A 19,119-nucleotide genomic window follows, 5' to 3' on the forward strand; every position below is an offset into this window, starting at 1 on the left:
TGAAGTGGGCACGGTCACCACCACCACATCAAAAAAGGCTACCCCATTCACCGGTGCATTCGGGAGTAGCTCGCAAGCAGCCAAATATCCACCCCAAGCCAAGAAGGTTTTCACCCCACTTTATATGCCTTTGTCAAAGGCTCTAGGGGCTTTGATTAAGAAAGGGCATCTGAAGCCCCTGGAACCGCAACCATTACCAAAGAACCTCCCTCTCTCACACAACCCAGCCGACTACTGTGCCTTCCATCAGCGAGCTGGCCATGACACTGACATGTGCTTTCGTCTCCGCCACGAAATACAAGATCTGATCGACAATGGGGTCATCCCCGCACCAGGTCCTGCAAAGTCTATCGGCACTTAATCAGTGAACTTGTAGGGGATAATGTGATGTGATCGAGGGATGAACCACCTGCGGGCGGCGTTCAGTTTATTTCAGATATGGAGTATGGCACGCACTGTTTTGAGCATTTGTGAATGCTGGTTTTTGTACATGCCGACTTAGGTATTGGGTCAGTCTTGTTGTTTTGCTTTTGAGTCTGTCTTTTTGTTGAGTCAGTCTCTTTTGTTTCGGGTCTGTCTTGTTGTATCGAGTCAGTCCTGTTGTATAGGAGTCGGGTGATTCCGGAGGGGTGTTACCTCGAGCGTCACCATTTTGTTTTATGTTTGTCTTTTCGTTTTGTTTTGAGTCTGTTTCTGCCAGGGGGCCAGTTGTGCCAACAGATTTGAATAAATAGTAGTGATTTTACATTCTCGTGTTCGCTCCTGCCTTGTGCCAGTTGTGCCAAAAGCTTTGAATGAAACGGCAGTACTTTTTGCCTATTCTTCTGCACCCCAAAATCATTGCATTGACCTAAGTTTTTCAAAACTTTTTGAACACTGCGGTGAAAACGAAGAGGAAGGAATTCCTCGGGTTTTGCAAAACTTTGATCATTCGAGAGAAAGAGATGCATGCTAAGCCTTTAATGATCGAAATCACGCTTGTTAATGTGAGTACTGAGAAGGATCCTGGCTTGATCCAGATTGGTCCCACACCATCTTCAGCGCGAGCGATTTGTCGCTTTCTTAAAAATTTTCAAAAAAGAAAATGTTTTGCGCGGTCCTGCGAAGACTTGTGTGGAATCGCTCTTAAGATTGTGCAGTTTAGGATCGCTCTCAGCCTCGAGACTTGAGCCCTTGCTTTCAAACCTTGACCTTGGATTCAGAATGTTCAACGGTCAACCGCGATATGAGGCCTACGTGGCCAGATTTGAAACAGCCCTCGAACAAGAGGCACCAAAGTCAGATCAAGAAGATCAGACCTTATCAGAAGAAGCTTGCGAAGCTAGAACAGAAGCACCCCTCGAACTGGGGTAGAAATGTCCGATATGCTCGAAGAGCCGAAGATGGATCTTTCTGCAAATCGATACAGCAGCCACTCTCTTGGATACGGATGGCTTCGAGATCCTAAAACCATCTGGCATGGACTTGTTAAGCTTTTACCCTTGAGAGGCTTGCTGGGCCGAAAACCCGGAAGGGCGACCCAGGCAAAAGTTAGAGCAAGAGAAAAATACAAAAAAAAGAAGCAAAAAATGCAAAAGAAAAGAAAATAAAAAGAAAAAAAAAATGCAAAAAAAAAAAGAAGAGAAAAAAGAAATGAAAAAGAAAGAAGAACAAAGCTCGCAAGGTCGAAAACCTCCGACAGGCGCCTTGGCAAAAGTTAGAGCATAAAAAGGAGAGGTTAATACCCGAGTGTACCTTAACCCCGAACTACGTGAGGCTTGATTCCCATCTTTGGGATACGTAGGCAACTTCATTCTGAAGTCTAGCCATAAAACACTTCGAATTGACTGTGCCCATGTAATGGTTTTGATCATTTTCGCTTTCTCTGTATCCAAGAATTTGGTTGTGTTCATCACTCTGAGGACTGACTACAACGCCCCGCGGTGCTATCCAAACAAGGGGCAACTTTCCGTTGCCATTCAGTGTGCCACGGCGCCATTCAAACAAGGGGTAACTTTCCGTTGCCATTCAATGCGCTGCGGTGCCGTTCAAACAAGGGGTAACTTTCCGTTGCCATGCAGTGTCCTTCAGGAAAGGGGCAATTTTCCTTCAGATCTGAGGTTGTGCATCTCAAGGGTAGGTTCCGTGCTCGTTGAGCAGTGGCCGTTTGCAAAAACAATTTTCGAGAATTTTTACTGAGGTTGACTGATCTCTCGAAAATTATTCCATCTTTTCCAAAACTGGACCATTCCTTGGACCCAAAAAAGGAAAATTTTCAATGCTCATAACCTAACTTGCATGCTTTTCAAATCAAAAATCGAACAAGTATGTTAATCTAACTCTCATTTTGGTCAAAATTTTTTAGGAGAAAACTAAAACAAAAAATGGTCAAGATGATGAACTAGGGGCGCGGTTGAGTCAGGCTTCCTGTCTTTCCCATTGTCACCATATTTGCCAGAAAAGGGCACAACAAAGAGCAGAAAGCTCTCACATCCTCCAAGCAACGAGGTATCAAGCAAAGTGCGAAGCACGAACTAGAATGGGGCAAGATATTCCACTCCATCATCTGGGCAGATCTTATCACGTCCAAACTCCCCAGCAAAGCATCATCAACTGATGTTAGCTCCAAATTTGCTACACACCCAGTTGTAGCGCAACCTTTCCGTGGGAGGCATTCACTAGCTGTGAGCGGAAGAAAGAGAATCTAGTAGAATGCTAGGGGCACGAGCCCACAATTTGCTGTTTATCCATCAACCACCCAGGGGAGGGATGAAAAATGAGAGATTGAAGAATAGAGAGATGTGCGATGAGAGGAAAAGTGAGAAAAGGGCTTTTTTTTTTTTCTTTTCAGAAAAACAGAGCTTGAGGGCCGAGTGATGTGAGAACTACAAATGAGAAAGGGTGGGAAACACTACCCGGTGAAACAGGCTCCCTGTGCACGTCTGAGTATCGTGTCTTTTTTGTTTTATCTCGATTCTTGTTTTGAGTCGTTTCGAGTGTTACTCGATGTGACTAGGTTGTGTGCCTTTTATTTCCTTGTTGAGTCGTTTTGCTGTGTTCAGTCATAGGCTCAATACTTGGTCGAAAGCTCATCTCTGAATTTCAAAAATAAAATCGTTTTGTGCTCTGAGTGCCGTGCCATTCTCCACATTTATACAAAACAGAATTTGTTCTTTCATAAAATCGCAGGATTCAACCCAGGTCATGTGAGAACAGTAGAACCAGGACCTATCTGAAGCTATATATGGTTCCGGACTGCAAAGCAAAAGCAAAAGAGGAAAATGTCGGGTATCTGAGTTTGTTTCAACTTCAGTAAGTTCCAGGACTACATTCCGTGTGTATCTCTTCAGGCCTTGTCAATGCTCCGAAGTATGAGTGTGCCTCTACTCCCAAACTCAAGCCTACTTCAATGCCAGAATGGCAATCGAAGTGCTCCCTCAGAAAACCAGCCCCTGCCAGATGCATCTTGGCTGTGTTTGCAATGAGTTCCTAGGAGACCAACTGTGACAGTGGAAAATAGAGTTCGGACGGCTATTGCCTAGAACGCAAAGGTTCGGAATTTCCGAGACTAAAGTCTGGTTTAAATACCCAGGGGTCTATCCTCGGCTTGAAATCTGTATGGCAGCCCCATAGATTGAGATAACATGTGAATGCGCCTCGATTCTGGATACTGAATCAACCTAATCTGTCACCCCGTTGGAGAATAGGGAAAGTTGTGAACATGGCCAGGAAGGAAAGGTAGTAACTACGGTTTGGAAGTACAATCAAGAAGGTGCAAGAAGAACCCACTCTTTTCAGCTCAAAATGTTTCTGCGGAATTTTCAACACATGTCTTCGATGTGTAGCTCATCGTCAGTCGGCATGCACGAGGTGTATCCTTTTTGGAATGTATCATGACCCCTCCGAGAGGTAAATCGGAGGTTGCGTTTGGAATTTGGTCTACTTAAGGCTTGTATTCCCTTATTCGTTTTTTTTTTTTTTCAAACGGGTGTTGTCACGCGTGTCCCACTGGCATTGTTATGCTCATTCGTTGCATTGTTATGCACATTTATCTAGCATTGTTATGCTCATTCGTTGCATTATTATGCACATTTATCTAGCATTGTTATGCTCATTACTTGCATTGTTATGCACATTTATCTAGTATTGTTATGCTCATTACTTGCATTGTTATGCACATCTATCTAGCATTATTATGCTCATTACTTGCATTGTTATGCACATCTATCTAGCATTATTATGCTCATTACTTGCATTGTTATGTACACTTCACCTGCATCGTTATGCACCTTTTCACTTGCAATTGTCGTCTTTTCTCCTCTCGCATGCGATGCGTTAAGGCATCTTTGGTTTCGAACATTCGGATGAGTTCCGGTGTTCATTCATACCTTTTCTCTCTTGCATGTGATATGCTGAGAGGTTTTCTCTTGCGTGTGATACGCTGAGAAATTTCCCTTTTCTCTCTTGCATGTGATATGCTGAGAGGTTTTCTCTTGCGTGTGATACGTTGAGAAATTTATCTTTCCTCCCTTGCATGTGATATGCTGAGAGGTTTTCTCTTGCGTGTGATACGCTGGGAAATTTGCCTTTCTTCTCTTGCGTGTGATACGCTGAGAAGTTTACCTTTCCTCTTTTGCGTGTGATACGCTGAGAGGTTTACCTTCTTCCTCTCCTATGTGTGATACGCAGAGAGATGTTGTTTGTGAGACTCCGGGTATTCTCAGTAGTCGCTTTTAGCCTTCTCCGCGTGAGACGCAATGAGAATTGCGTAATTTTCTCACATCCTTTCTGCATGAAATGTAGTTAGATTTGTATTCGCTTGCTTAAAACTGTTGCATGGTATGCTTCATTACAGCTTTCTTGACATGATCATAAGTTACCTTCGGCTTCTTGCATTTTCATTTGCATTTTGCCCCTGCCTGCGGGCACATCTCTGTGTTATCTTGTACGTTTGTCTAAGTCTTCGGCCTTGTCAAAAATGGGTCGTCTCTGGGCTTTGACATTCACTCCCGTCACTTGTGACTTCCGAGTTCTGTCAAAGAGGGGCAACTGTAGACACCCCATTTTTGACCGACCTTAAGATTCAGACGTCACCGATTGAGCGCTTGGTGATGTTGCATATCGTGCTCGTTCAGAAGCCTCAGAGTCGCGGCCGTGAGACCTGCCTCCGGACTTCCGAACCTTCTTTTGTACCTTGCCTCGATTTGCGAACCAGACTCGGTTTTCTCTGTTTCTTTTCTTGAGGGGAGGGAGAGGTCCCGTAGACCATCTCTCAGTGGCCATGGGCTACATTTTCTGGCCGTAGGCCATTTTGCCCATTTCGGAGCCCGGTTTCCGATTTTTCGGGACCGTTGGTCGTGTGCCTCGGTTCGGGACCGCTTAACCATCTCCGTTTGCTCTAAATTTTGGCATATATCTTGTTTACTCCCTTTTGAGGGACACTGAGGTCTGAGAGACCCACTTCATGGTTGAATACCACTTTCGGTGTTTAACAGGCAGTTTTCGGGGCCCCGAACTGCACGTTTTGGCCCCCAAACATTCGTTTTGCATCGGTTTTCGTTCATTTTTGGCAGGTACCTCTGTTTTATCACCAGGAAGACCGTAGAAGGGTGGGAGGCCAGCAATTGTCTCAGCAACCAGTTTTATTCCTCCGGCGCCCTTCGACGCCCGTTTTTTCTCACTTCCGAGTCAATGTTGAACAACCTTGGACCATTTTCTTGAACTTTGAACCACATATTTGTGTTGTACACATATGGGAGGACAGCAAAAGTTGGTGGCCGGCCAGTAATTCCACCTGACCCTTTTGAACCCTTCCTAAAAATGGCTTGTTTTCTCTCATGTTTCACTGTTTCCAATTTTGAACCAGAGGATTGTGTTGAGGGCACCTGGGAGGACACCTTTTTGTGGTGGCCGGCCAAAAAATCAACTTGAGCTTTTTGACCCCTAGCCAGCCGGCCATGGGGGGTAGCCGGCCGGCCACCTGCAACTCCAAAAGCTGGCCGGTCATGATCCTCACAAAGTGTACTTTACAGCTGTATAGCTGTTTCCCCCAAAAAAGATCTAAATCCGGGGGACAGCCTTTGGGGAAAGGACTTGGTCCTTTTCCCCCACCCTTTCCTCCCATGCTCCCCCTCTCCTTGGTCCATATAACCAGCTGCCATCTCTTGTATTAGGGGTTAGAAAAAATTGCCTTCAAGTCTTGCATCCAAATCTCCCTCTATCTCTCCCTTTCAAGCAAAACATCCAAGTCCTACACCTCATTTCTTCATCACCACCAAGCACCACCACCACTACTCCATTTCCAGCAGTTTGGGGAGCTTTCCAGCAGCTAGGAGGCACCACTTCTCAAGCCAAGAAGCAACCAAAGGCTTGTCTTCAAGGGTGAGTACCATTCCTCCCTTTTTGAGCTTATTTTTGCAATATTCCTTAGGCATATATGCTTACTGTTTTGAGCTCTGGCCCTAACTGAAAGTGGCCTTATTTTGAGCTCTTTTTCACTTTTTCTTAAGGGCCTCTCACCATTTGAGGTCCCCATCTTGCACTTGCTTCATTATCCCCATTGAATGCCATTTTCTTGCATAGTATTTTTGGCCTATATGTGATCTGTTTTGGAGCATGATGTAAACTGTAGATAGGCTTATTTTGAGCCCCTCTTCAACATTGAAGAAGGGCTCATCACTGTTTGGGACCTCCATATGCCACTTGTCATGTTATATCCCTCTTTGGTCCCCATTTTTGCATGCTTTGGCAGCCCATTGTGCTTCTGTTTTTGGTCTTTTTACAGAACTGAAAATAGTCTTATTTTGGTCCATTATTTATGTTTCATTAAGGGCCTTTCACTGTTTGAGGCATATTTTATACGCTTTGTGTTATATCTCTCTTTTGGTCCCCATTTTTGCATGATTTATTAGCCTATCTTGCTTCTGTTTTTGGACGATTTTCAGAACTGTAAAAAGTCATATTTTGGGTCCCTCTTCAACATTGTTGAAGGACCCTAATCTGTTTGGGGTCAGCAGCTGTGAGTTACTTCTTTATCTCGCATTTAGGGCCATTTTTGTATGCTAGTTTTTCCCTATTTGTGTTTGCTGTTTGGCCATGCTTTGAACTGTAAAAATGCTTATTTTGGGGCTTCCTTGCTTCTGTATTTTCATTCCATGTACCAATTATGCATGCTTTGTATAGCTGTAAGCCATTTCATGTACCTAGTTTTGCATTTCGGGAGAAATTCCATGCATCGGGTGTCATTTCGCCTTGTTTCGGGGCTGTTTTCCCCCTCATTTTGCTACTGATTTTTGCATATTTGCATGTCATATTCCATGTCTTTTCCATGTCTCATTAGAGTGGCATTTCGGTGCCTGAGGGTCAATTCTCGGTTTGCGTGCACGCGTGCACGCATTTCGAGGTGTCTTGTTTTCATCTGATGGCCTCCTATGTGAGTGTGGCTGAGGCTCTCTCATTTTGGTGTAAGCCCATTATTGCATTGCGTATGCCATTTCATCCATAGCATTGTGTATGCTCGGTCGTGTATTACCTTGTATAGCGTGTATGCCATTCCATGACATTGTATATGTTAGGATTGTATCTTAGTTGCATTTCATGCATGTCATGCATATTGCATCGTGTTCGGGATAGGAGTAACCCCGAGCACGGGAAACGAGGTACATTTCGTACTCCGAGTGACGGAATGTATCTCAATTCTCCAGTCATTGACACTCCGGATCATCCATGATGGAGTTAGGTCTTGTTGTGTTTTCATGTGCATTCATTTCATATTAAATTGTGCAATTCGACTCCTTGGCCATCATGCCTCGGTATGCGTGATTGGTGGCACAAGGATCGAGGCATGCATATATTTGTGAAAATACATTGCTATGCCTCTTTCCTGCTCTCTGTTGCAGCAAAATGAAGAATTAGCAACTTTTCGAAGCTTGGCACGCTTTCCAAAGAATAACTGCTAAACAGAGGCTAATTGGGGCATCCCGGTGGATTTCCGCGCAAAGCAGCCTAACATACATCATTCATCAGAAGCGAGGCAGTCCCTGGCTTGCACGCCAGTTTTACAGCTTTCTTAGTTAATTTGTTAATTAATTAGGAATTTGTACATTATTCGGACTGTATTATTTAGACTGTAATATTCTTTTATTTGGGACTGTATATTTATTCGGATCTCTGCGCGAGGGCATAACTGTAATAAGTGTGCGTGAGTGTGTTGTATGTCTCCCAAACCCACGTCTTTCTCCCTTTTATTTACCTGCTTATAATGGTTAGATTAGGGCATGTTTCAATTAGCATACAGTATGACAGCATATTTTGCATCATTCATCTGTTTTGCATGCACTGGGATCGGCGCACCATACTAAGTGCATTGTATTTTCAATTCCAAATTGAATACATGTTAGCTGTAGCATTTCATATGCCATGTTTAGAATAGCCGAGCCTGCTATAGTTGCATTTTTGCATGTGTTGCATTAGGCATTTCTGTATAATTAGGATCATGCATGATTTCTAATAAACTTCTGTTTTGGCTTGGAGTACTCGGTAAGTTTTATGCTTTAGCATCCTTGCATGCGTGTGAGTGAATGCCATGAATAACATGCTTACCATGAGGCTAAATTCTTATGTGATATAACTGCCTGAATGCTTGTGGGTGAAGGTTGGGTTGTTTGGATTGGAATAAATCATCAACTGTTTGTCTTAAGCCCACTAGATAATGGTAAAATCATCTTTTCTAAGCCCACCCGAGGGTGGCAAAATCTGCATTTTAAGCCTACCTGCGGGTAGCACCATCAAACTATTTTCAAAGAAACAAACACGAAATGTTTTGTTCCAATTCAGACGATCCAGTCTATACTTGTATGCTGTGCGCATCACATAGTAATCTAGGCTAATAACCGGAATAAGAACACACAATGTTTTCAAAACTAGATATCATGGTTAGTAGAGGCCGATCTTTGATCGGGCGAGCGGGGGTGCTCACGAAGTGACCTTCCCCAATCGTACCCAAGTTCCCGAGCCGAGGCAACTTTGGTGATGACGGACAGGTGGCCTTTGGCACCGAGTCAGGGTTTCCTAAATTTCCCAAAACAAAATATTTAGGTGGCGACTCTGTATCTGGCAAAGCAGTCCATGTTCGGCACTTCTTTCAAAAATCTGTTTTCTCAAAACGATTTGCTGGATTTGGACTCTTTGGTTCAGATTTAGAACCGTGACAATTTGAAGAGTCCTGAGCTGTAGTGACCCCAAAATGAACAGAACGGGAGCTCACCCTCCCGGGAGCGTTCGGGGGACGTCTACAATAAGCTGAGAAGAATATAGGTATACAAAATTAGGTTGATCTTACATAAGTAATCACATGATCAAATTATATATTATAATAAATGGACAATTTATGTATGCCGTATAGATAAAAGTGATTTGATGGTATGAAAATCAATGTTTGATTAACTTGATTTTTTATATGAATAAACTTCGTAGTTAGTTATATGAAATGAATTGTTTAGATTACTGAAATGAGTCCAAATTAATCCTATAATGGATCGTGAGATCTTCAACTATAATAAATCCGGAAGTTTAAACTCATAATTTCAATATTAATAACCCGAGTAGGAACGGTCATTTTCCCTTGTTCCGCATAGATTTTTCCCGTCCCAATTAAGAAGTGGGGCGGGGACGGGTTTCTCTTCCCCTACCTTGTTCCATCTGAACCCCGTCCCGGTTACATTTATTAAATATAGTTATATGTATATAATATACATTATTTATTTATTTTTATTATAATAAAGTTAAAATATTAAAATATTATACTTAATATTAATTTTTATTCATTAATTTTCTATCTTATATAATATAATTCTCATTAAGCACAAATTATTATTCGTAATATCCTAAATCATCTATAATTTTTATTAATATTTTCAATTTTTAACTTATAAAATTAATTTTCCTCCTGCTCTGACCTTGTGACACTTCAAATGGTTAATTAATTATAATACTATGTTAATATATTTAATTTCATAGTTATATGTGTTAAAATATAATTTAATTTAAATTAATAGTCATTATGTTTAATCAATAAATTAATTAATTAATTAGTGATAAGGATAAGCCTACCTTAAGGAGATGAGCCTGGAAAAAAAACATCAGAAATGATAGAGATTTTTTTTTTTTTTTTCTTGACTCTTATAATTTCTTATAGACACATGTCAGTGAGAGAAAAACAAAAAATAAAAGATAAAAAAAAAAAATTGATCAATCTCAATATATTGGAAAGAATGAGGGTGAAGAAAAAAAAGAGTCTTAATTTTTTTCTAAAAAACATTTAAAGGAATTGCCACGTAGTACCACCACGTGGTCACCATTGCCCAAATGAGGTGAACCAAGTGATGGCAAAGCACCTATAAATAGGTGCATGGAGCAAGGAGGAGGGAACCAGAGAATTGTGATCAGTTAATAAAAAGAGAGAGTTTTGGTAAACGAAAAAGTAAAAGTAAATGATTAATATTAAAGTTAGTACTATTATATTTTGAATTATTATAAAATATATTTTTATATATCTTGAATTATTATAAATTATTTTATGTAACTTATGTTGTATAAATTATATTAATATTTCAATTAAGTTAATTATTTATGAACTCTATTTGTTTAAAATGAAAACTCATGGGTATAATCGTTTATTAAATATATTTTGAGCAAGTATTTTATAAGTACTACTACAAAGATCTTATGTCTTGAAGGACTTAAACAATCATGGACCTCTGAATTGTTACTTTAGTGGCCCTCTGACAGTCCTATGTCTTGGGAGATTTAAACAACTATTAGCCTCTGAATTTACTTTAGTGACCCTCTGACGGTCTTATGTCTTGAGAGACTTAAATAATCATGGGCCTCTGATTAGTCACTTTGTGAGTGTGTCATGGATCCATTGACTCTCTATTCTGTTTCGTTCTGTTTTGTACCGTGGTTACGGTTATTTTGCTATAATCCTACATTTTGTTTTTGTTATTTAAATGATTTACTCGAATCACACTATTCTCTGTTTGGCTTAAATAATTATTCATAGTGATTCCCGTTTGTTTGGGGTTATAGGAAGGAAATTGAGACTACTAATACCTTATTTGTTTTGAGAGATGATCTTGGGACTACTAATACCTTGATATTAATAATACCCTTGGAAGGGAGATTCATAGTGAGAAGGTAGAGATGGTATTAGAAAAATAGTGAAGAGATTAGAAATTTTTTTATTTTTTTTATTTTTTATATATTGGGAATTTTTTTTTAAATATTAATCTTTCATTTTTGTATTTTTTTATTTGTTTTATTATTTTATATAAAAATAATTTAACAATTTTTCACTATTAATCCCTTCACTATTAATCCCCTCACTAACAATCCCCTCACTATTAATCACCTCATTATCAATCCCCTCCATTCTATCTCTGAAAACAAACGAGGCCTTATACCTTCAGTATAATATTTCTCATTTTATCATGTGCTTATAGCTGTAATTCCTTTTTGGGGTGATAGAATGTAAAGAACTGTGGTAATCTTGTGTAATAGAACTAGCACAAGACTTAATGTAGACTTTTCTTGTATTTTGTTTTAATAATTGTCTGATCAACAATAAAATAAATAAAAGTCTCGAGAAATGTTTTTTTTTTTTTTCAAAAAAATTATCAAGTATTTCGATTATTTATTTACCTATTTAATTTCCTTGGGTCGGAATAGAACCTGTTCCACTCCCATCGCCCACCGATTTATCTCGCTTAAATCTCACCCCCGAGGGTGCGAATTTGACCCGTGACCATACCTAAACCCGAGTCTTAAAGTGGAATGCAGTTGGCCATGATTTTTATTTGCTTGGGTTCATCCAAAATAAATATTGGTGAATATAAATAATAAAAAAATACTAAAATAATGAGGACAAAATTCATCTATCTCTTTATAATTTGGCTTCGGTACAATTCAGCGTGTTTGGTTTGATTTTTTTAAATTAAGTTTTTTGAAATTTAAATTTTTTGATTTTCATTTTTTTTTATTTTTAGTGAATATTTTAAAAATTTTAATTTTTTTTTATTTTTTTAGATGCATCTTACTTAGATGTATCTAAAAAGTAAAAAAATTGTGAAAAAATATTTTAAAAAATTAATAAATACATAAAAATATAAAAATATATACTAAATTCTTGTATTTTTTTTATATTTTTGGTATTTAGTGAATTTTTAAAAGATTTTTTTACAATTTTATTATTTTTTAGGTATATTTATATTTGGTGTGTCTAAAAAATAAAAAAATTTCCTAAAATATTAAAAAAAATTCAGTAAAAACAAAAAAACACCAAAAATAAAAAAGTAAAATTTTCTGAAAAATATTTTTTGAAAAATAGAAACAAACAATTACTTCTTGTTATTCAAATAGTCATATAAAAAAAATAATTAAAATTATCACATTATTATTTCTGTTTCTTTTATATTTTTTTAAATTAAAAGATTAACTAAAGTAAATAATTCCTAAAGGAGCCCATAATTTTGAGTCCGGATCCTCTAGAGTAACTCTCTAGAGTGATCTCCTAAAGTGGATGATCGGACGGTTCAGAATAGTCCTCACCAAAACGACGTCGTTTTGGTGAGGATTTTCCAAAAAAAAAAAAAAAAAAAAAAAAAAAAACAACACCATCTCATTGTTGCTCGCCAAAACCATCGAATTCAATCCACTCTCGCTTGTCCCAACATCCTCAGCTGTGAATTCTGCAAATTCATGAAACCCAGTGAACCCTTTCACATACTCAATCATCGGAGCTAGCTCCGGAACATTCCCAACCGCATGATCAAGCCTTCGGATACCAAAATCCACCGGAAAAACTGATCCTTCATCCATCGATTCAAACCCAGGCAAAAACCAAGAATCAGGATGATTAGTGTTTTCAGGAGGGTTAGGATTTTTGTAGCTGATGTAGCGCAGAACCACATCGCTGTAGAGCTGGACTTCGGCGATGACAGCACGATCATCGAGGTTGATAGGCGGAGACGAGGGTTTTGCGCCGTGAGCGACGCTGGTGGAGAAGGCGAGTTCGGCGTCTTCGACTTCGATGGCAATGGAGCGGACGGCGAGGCCGTGGGCGGCAGAGAAGGAGCGGCAGGCGGAGGAGTTGAAGGTGGGGATGGCGGCGGAGGTTAGGTTTTCGGCGAAATCCATTTTTGAAATTCCTCACCAAAACGACGTCGTTTTGGTGAGGAGTATTCTCAACCGTCCGATCCGCTCACTTTAGGAGATCACTCTAGAGGGTTACTCTAGAGGATCCGCTCGCCATAATTTTAGACTAAAATAAGAAGGATGTGACCACTGAGGTGTAATTATTCTTGTGTCACATCATCATATCTTTTTTTTTAATATATATTTTTAAATTGAAGTCAACTAAAGTAAATAATTCTTAAAGGAGCCCACAATTTTAGACTAAAATGAGAAGGATGTGACCACTGAGATGTAATTACCCCTTATTTAATGTTGGAAAAATGGAGATAAACCATGACTATTGATTAATCAGGAAATTTCAATTGATGTGCAATAAATTGTTGATAAAGTAATAGTTTTACCAAGAGCATTCAACAACAAATTATTCAATTATTCAACAACAAATTATTCAATTATTCAATTATAAGATTATACATCTATTTCATAGTTCTCCTACATATGGTGTTGTTTGGGAGATTATATGAGCTGTTTTTAGTTATTTTGATTGAAGTTGTATTAGATTGTTTGACATAATTTATGCTTATTACTTAATAGGCAAATACAGTTTAAATAAATTTAAGTTGTGAAATGGTTGTTTTTAATTTTTAATTTTTTATTCAAATTTTAAAAAAAGAAAATTTTAATTTTTTATCATTAACTATTCTATATTACAATAATGGGCGAATTACATTAACATTCCCTCTAGTTTGGGACTTGTATCACTTTAGTCCCTGACTTTTCAATTATGACACATTTGACCCTAAATTTTGAATCTTGTTCCAAATAAGGACAATTGAAGATATTATTGCTTAATTTCAAGAGTAAAGTCGTCAATTTGATAATGCCATGCCCCAAAATTCGAGACTGAAAAGGGGATGTACAAAATACAACTCAAAGAGGATAGAGAATCAAAATATTTTAATATACACATATAAGTAGAGTTATAACATAGATAATTCATTTGTGTCCCGCTATAGGACGACGAAACATTGTAAAACCAAAAGACAAAAGGAAAAAAAAATTACTAGTCAAAATCTTCAAGTGAACCACGGCTCCTACACTACATCTTGATTGTCTTCGGGATAACCTTCACCATCGTAAATTGCTTCCTCACCTAACATGACACGCCATGAGCTTGGAATGTCCAATAAAAACACACACATCTCCCCATATCTTCTATCAACCAATCAACCATATACAGAACAAATCAGGTAACACATACAATCTTACAATAAGGATTCCACCAAAATATTTTTTTATAAAACTTATGTACATATTCAAATAAATAATAATATTCAATTCAAATAAATAATAAACAATAAATGAAATAACAACAAAAACAAAAATAGAAATAAAAATCAAATTTATGAATTAATTTATACACTAGGAGGTAAATATATAAAAACCAAGTTTTAGGGTATTTTTAATTATAAAGCGGTGTTCTAGGATTTAATTATATAATATACATGAAAATTATTCTTTATTGGGTCATTTTGCACACTTTTACGAAACTAGGGGCTAAAATGTTATTACGCTAAGGCTCAAGGTTTCACGTGTAATTACCAAAAATTAGGATCTTTACAGATAAAATGTAAACTAATTTGAAAAAAATAAATGTCGAAAAAATAATTTTGAATTTTTTAAAATTATTTCTACCCACCAAAGATAAAATTATGTAAAATTGATAAATCTTTTACGCATTTATTTATTTTATCAAATTAATTTTTATTATGTGTTTAGATGATGATCATATAATGTGTGGTTGTTAGGCTTTTAATGTGTAATCAATATATTTAATATATGAAATATTTTTAGTTTTGGATTGTTTAATTTAATAGATTAATTGAATAATGATATTAAAATTGTCGCCATATTTGAGTTTTGGAAAAAAAATATAAATTAATTTAATGAAAATAAAAATAATCATCCATTACATGATCATCATCCAAACACATAATAAAAATTAATTTAGTAAAAAAAATAAATGTATAAAAGATTTATCAATTTTACATAATTTTATCTTTGGTGGATAGAAATAATTTTCAAAAATTCAAAAATATTTTTTCGATATTTATTTTGACAAATTAGTTTATATTTTATCAAATTGACGACTCTATCTTGAAAATTGAGTAATGGTATCTTCAATTGTCTTTATTTAGAACAAGATTCAAAATTCAAGATTAAATGTGTTACAATTTAAAAGTCAAAAATTAAAATAACACAATAACCATCTCAAAGGTCATATCAAAGCCCAATAATAATAGATATTAGATTACAATAATATAGTTGAATTAGAACCAACGTTCTTTTGAGTAAAATTTTGGGTGCTTATAATTACTTGATTGGTATAAAAAAAAAAAAATACGAGGGAAATGAAAATCTTTATTATATTTTTATGGGTAATGAGGAAATCCAGGACTCAAATGGCTAGAACAGTCATCTATATGGCACAAGATTTCTAAAATAATGTTCATATTATTTTACGTTGTGTTTGATTCATGGATTTTAATAAAAATTTAAAAATAAATATAAAAAAAAGGACAGAAATGACCAGTGGAATATGAATAAACACCTTTTTTGTTATCCTTCCTAAATCTCATTCTAAATTTATGAACCAAACCAAAAGTCTTAATTTTCATGGCAACTATCTAACCTACTAAGCACTATAAAGAGCAAAACTTGTATACTCTTATTATTGCACAAAACAAGAAAACAACGAAAGATGAAGACTCCAACCACCTTGTTGCCTTCTCTTGTTTTTGTTCTTCTTTGTTCAATTTCATGGGCTGATACTCATGAAGATTTTCTCCAATGTCTTTCCCTTCACTCTCCAAACACAACCTCAATCTCAAAACTAATTTACACTCCAAACAACTCTTCATATTTATCTATCTTGCAATTCTCAATACAAAATTTGAGATTCACAGAGCCATCAACACCAAAACCTCTAGTCATTATCACACCATTGCATGAATCGCAAATCCAAGCAACTATCTATTGTTCCAAAAATCATGGAATGCAAATTAGGGTTAGAAGTGGTGGCCATGACTATGAGGGTCTTTCTTATGTTTCCGAGGTCCCTTTTGTCATTGTTGATCTTAGAAACCTCCGGTCCATCACTATCAATGCTGAAAACAACACTGCTTGGGTTGAATCTGGCGCGCATATTGGGGAACTTTATTATAGAATTGCTGAGAAAAGTAAAACCCTAGCTTTTCCTGCCAGTGTTTGCCCTACTGTTGGGGTTGGGGGACACTTTAGTGGGGGAGGGTATGGCGCGTTGTTGCGAAAGTATGGCCTTGCTGCTGATAATGTCATCGATGCTCGCATTATCGATGTTAATGGCAACATTCTTGACAGAAAATCCATGGGTGAAGACCTTTTTTGGGCTATTAGAGGAGGTGGAGGGGCTAGTTTTGGAGTCATTCTATCATGGAAAGTAAAGTTGGTGGTTGTTCCATCAACTGTCACTGTTTTCACACTTGACAGGACTTTAGAGCAAAATGCAACCAATCTTGTTCATAAGTGGCAATACATTGCCCACAAGTTCCCTCATGAATTATTCATTAGAGTCTTCGTAAAGGGAGTGAATTCAGGCCAAGATGGGAAGAAAAAAACAATCCAGGCTACATTCCAGTCTTTGTACCTTGGTGGAGTTGACAAGCTCATCCCATTGATGCAAGAAAGCTTCCCTGAGTTGGGATTGACAAAACAAGACTGCACTGAAATGAGCTGGATCAAATCGATCCTTTATTTCCATGGTTTTACCAATGGAGAACCCCTTGAAATCTTGTTGAATAGGACTCAAACATCTGTGTCATACTTCAAAGCAAAATCAGACTATGTGAAGGAGCCCATTCTAGTGACCAGGTGGGAGAAGATTTGGAAAAACTTTTATGAAGAAGAGGCAGAGACAGCTCAGATGATCTTTAGCCCATGTGGTGGAAAAATGGATGAGATTTCAGAGTCTTCAATTCCTTTCCCACATAGGGTTGGGAATATTTACAAAATCCAACACTTGGTGTCTTGGCAAGAAGAGGGAGAAGAAGCTTCCAAAAGGCATATAAATTGGATTAGAAGGCATTATAGTTACATGGCTCCCTATGTTTCAAAGTTTCCAAGAGCTGCATATATGAACTATAGAGATCTTGATGTGGGAGTGAACAACAAATTGGGAAACACAAGCTATGCACAAGCAAGCATTTGGGGCTCCAAATATTTCAACAACAATTTCGATAGATTGGTGCAAGTCAAGAGCAAGGTTGATCCTAGCAATTTCTTCAGGAATGAACAAAGCATTCCATCTCTTCCTTTCATGGAGGAAGAAGGGTGATTAGGGAACCTTGGGCAAAGGAAGTATAATTCGCATTTATTATGTCGCCCAAAGTAATTACAAATCAGAAAAAGTATTCGGAAGAATGAACAAAAAATGAAGTATGTAAATTAGACTTATAATAGACTCCATATATAGTTTGTGACTACTGTTGGAATTACTTTTTTAGATGGATCCAGTGTTCTCTTTTCCAATAAACTTTGTGGTTTTTGTATGATTAGAGAGTAGTCATGTCCAATAAAGTTTACTTGTTTGAATTGCATTTATAGAATAAGAAGTGTAATATGATTTCATTTGTTTAGAATAATATGATTTCCTTTATAAGTATGTATTCCAACAAGAACTTGTCATTTACCTTCAACTTGAAATTTTGTTGTGTTTGGATGTTGGATTGGAGATATGATTTGCAGAAGAAAAGAAGGAAAAAGGAAGAAAAAAGTGACAAAATTTGAAATTAAAATTTGTCACTTTTTCCTTTTTATTTCATTTTCCTCAACAAATCCCTATTTAAATTTGAGACCTAATCACATTAATAATGGAGAGAGCCAACCGTCACCAAATTTGGCCTAATTTTTGTGGTAGCCGTTGGACTTTCAGGGGTTGTATGCAATTTTGGTGGAGGTGGCGGTTTGTCTTGGTCTGCGTTGAAAGTTTTGGGTTATTTCTTGCGGCGATTATTGGGTCTGGTAACTATTCACTTTCTAATTATTGTTAAATTTTAATTTTCTAATTAGATATGATGCTTCTTATATTTATAATTAATAATTTATCCCTTTTCACTACAAAAATTAAGATTTTAGGAGACTAAAATATAAGGACAAAATTATTTTTTGGATGCCAAATATTTTTGTTGCGAAAATGGTCGTTATTATATTTTTAACAACGAAAATTAGACATTAGTGATGAATTATTATCCTTTTGGGACTAAATTTTTTGTCTCAAAAAATAAATTATTTTGAGACCAAATTATTTTATTCCTAAAAGTCTATTTATTAGTGACATTTTCAAAATTTTGTCGCTAAAAGTCTTATTTTCTAGTTTCGGGATGACCTTTTAACGACTATCATCATGACGATAGAAATTGGCCTATAAATATCTTTTAGAACAAAATTTTCACTTTTACAGACCAAAACATTTAGTCTCTAAAACTCTTATATGTTGCAGTGTATTGATTGAAAAAAAAAAAAGAAAAAAAAAAGAGTTAATTATATTTTACCTTCTTGTAATTTAGGCCTCGTTTGACAAGTGTCCCTTATAGCTAAGAAGTCAAAAAGCTACTAAAAAAATCAAAAAGCCAAACAACCCATATCAAAAGGTAGGGGTGAGCATGGTCCGGATTGGACCGGATTGGGATAAAATCAGGACCAATCCGTTATTTACGGTTCCTAAAAAATTGGAACCAATCCAATCCGTTTAAATCATGGAACCAATCCGAACCAATCCATTTAAATACGGATTGGATCGGTTTAGGACCACGGATTCACATAATTAAATAACAAAAATATATATATAACACTTGAATTTCATAAAAATATAAACATAGCGCTATATTAGTTCCATAATAGCAACATGTTTTT

General features: G+C 37.0%; 1 protein-coding gene and 1 pseudogene across 1 annotated transcript; one reads left to right on the forward strand and one right to left on the reverse strand.

Annotated features, from left to right (window-relative positions):
• Window positions 1–13,173, reverse strand: part of LOC145799267 (4-hydroxyphenylpyruvate dioxygenase pseudogene) — a 31,522-nt pseudogene extending 18,349 nt beyond the window's left edge.
• A 2,678-nt stretch (window positions 13,174–15,851) lies between these two features.
• LOC114299918 (tetrahydroberberine oxidase) lies at window positions 15,852–17,872 on the forward strand. The gene has a single exon (XM_028244744.2). The coding sequence runs from the start codon at window positions 15,932–15,934 to the stop codon at window positions 17,540–17,542; it is 1,611 nt and encodes a 536-aa protein (XP_028100545.2). The 5' UTR covers window positions 15,852–15,931; the 3' UTR covers window positions 17,543–17,872.
• The last annotated feature ends 1,247 nt before the right edge of the window (window positions 17,873–19,119 follow it).

This window comes from Camellia sinensis, chromosome 9 (assembly GCF_055761805.1).
Source record: "Camellia sinensis isolate YWXY chromosome 9, ASM5576180v1, whole genome shotgun sequence".
NCBI lineage: Eukaryota > Viridiplantae > Streptophyta > Magnoliopsida > Ericales > Theaceae > Camellia > Camellia sinensis.

Bases quoted from the DNA above. Each gene is read 5' to 3' on its own strand.
- LOC114299918 (XM_028244744.2), top strand. From the start codon at position 15,932: ATGAAGACTCCAACCACCTTGTTGCCTTCTCTTGTTTTTGTTCTTCTT.